The sequence below is a fragment of the Arachis ipaensis genome, chromosome B05 (assembly GCF_000816755.2).
Source record: "Arachis ipaensis cultivar K30076 chromosome B05, Araip1.1, whole genome shotgun sequence".
Classification (NCBI taxonomy): Eukaryota; Viridiplantae; Streptophyta; class Magnoliopsida; order Fabales; family Fabaceae; genus Arachis; species Arachis ipaensis.
Genome location: NC_029789.2, coordinates 102,203,201 through 102,204,286, shown reverse-complemented (window position 1 = coordinate 102,204,286; position 1,086 = coordinate 102,203,201). Strand labels below are relative to the sequence as shown.

General features: G+C 41.5%; 1 protein-coding gene across 1 annotated transcript in view; it reads left to right on the top strand.

Annotated features, from left to right (window-relative positions):
• The window catches only part of LOC107640809, a 1,008-nt gene continuing 255 nt past the window's right edge, over positions 334–1,086 (top strand). The window contains exon 1 of the mRNA XM_016344305.1: positions 334–1,002. Coding sequence (XP_016199791.1) covers positions 334–1,002 — 669 coding nt within the window. The remainder of the gene's footprint in view (positions 1,003–1,086) is intronic.

Here is a 1,086-nt window from a genome sequence, read left to right as displayed (position 1 = left end):
GCAACAAAAGAAAAAGAAAAAGAGGTCCTGAAGCCTTATACACCTAAGGCACCATATCCTCAACGTTTGATGAAAAGTGAAAAGGATGGCCAATTCTCCAGGTTCTTGGAGATTTTCAAGAAGCTTCAAATCAACATTCCGTTTGCTGAGGCAATAGAGCAAATGCCACTCTATGCAAAATTCTTAAAGGAATTAATGACCAAGAAGAGAAGTTGGAAAAATGAGGAAACTGTGTTGTTAACTGAAGAATGCAGTGCCATCATTCAGCACAAATTACCTCAGAAATTGAAGGATCCAGGCAGTTTCCAAATCCCCTGCATCATAGGAGAAATCATGGTGGAGAAGGCCTTATGTGACTTAGGGGCCAGTATCAATTTGATGTCTCTAACAATGATGAGAAGAATGAAGATTGAGGAAGCCAAACCAACAAGAATGGCCCTCCAATTGGCAGATCGAACTTTTAAATTCCCTCATGGGATAGTTGAAGATTTGTTGGTAAAAGTGGGAGATTTCATATTCCCTGCCGATTTTGTGGTATTAGATATGGAGGAAGAAGCCGAAGCTTCAATAATTCTGGGAAGACCCTTCCTGGCTACTGCTGGAGCCATCATAGATGTACAAAAGGGTGAACTCACTCTTAGACTACATGATGAGAAATTGGTGTTTAACGTATTCAAAGCAATGAGCTATCCATCAGAATCACTAAAGGAATGCATGAGGGTGGATGTAGTGGACATTGCAATACAAGAAACCTTTGAGGAAACAACAAAGGAAGTGGCAGAGGAGGAGTTCACCAAGGACATAGAAGTTAGTGACATCAAGGCTGCTGAAACAACCATACCAAGCATGCCAGAGAGAGTGAAAGAAGAGAAGGAAGCACCAAAACCTGAGCTCAAAGCAGTGCCCCCTAATCTCAAGTATGCATACTTAGGTAGTGATGAGAGTCATCCTGTTATCATTAGCTCTACCCTGAGTCAAGAACAGGAAGAAGAATTGATCAAGGTGCTACAAACTCATCAAGATGCCATTGGATGGACCCTAGCCGATTTGAAGGGGATAAGTTCATCCATATGCATGCATAAAATC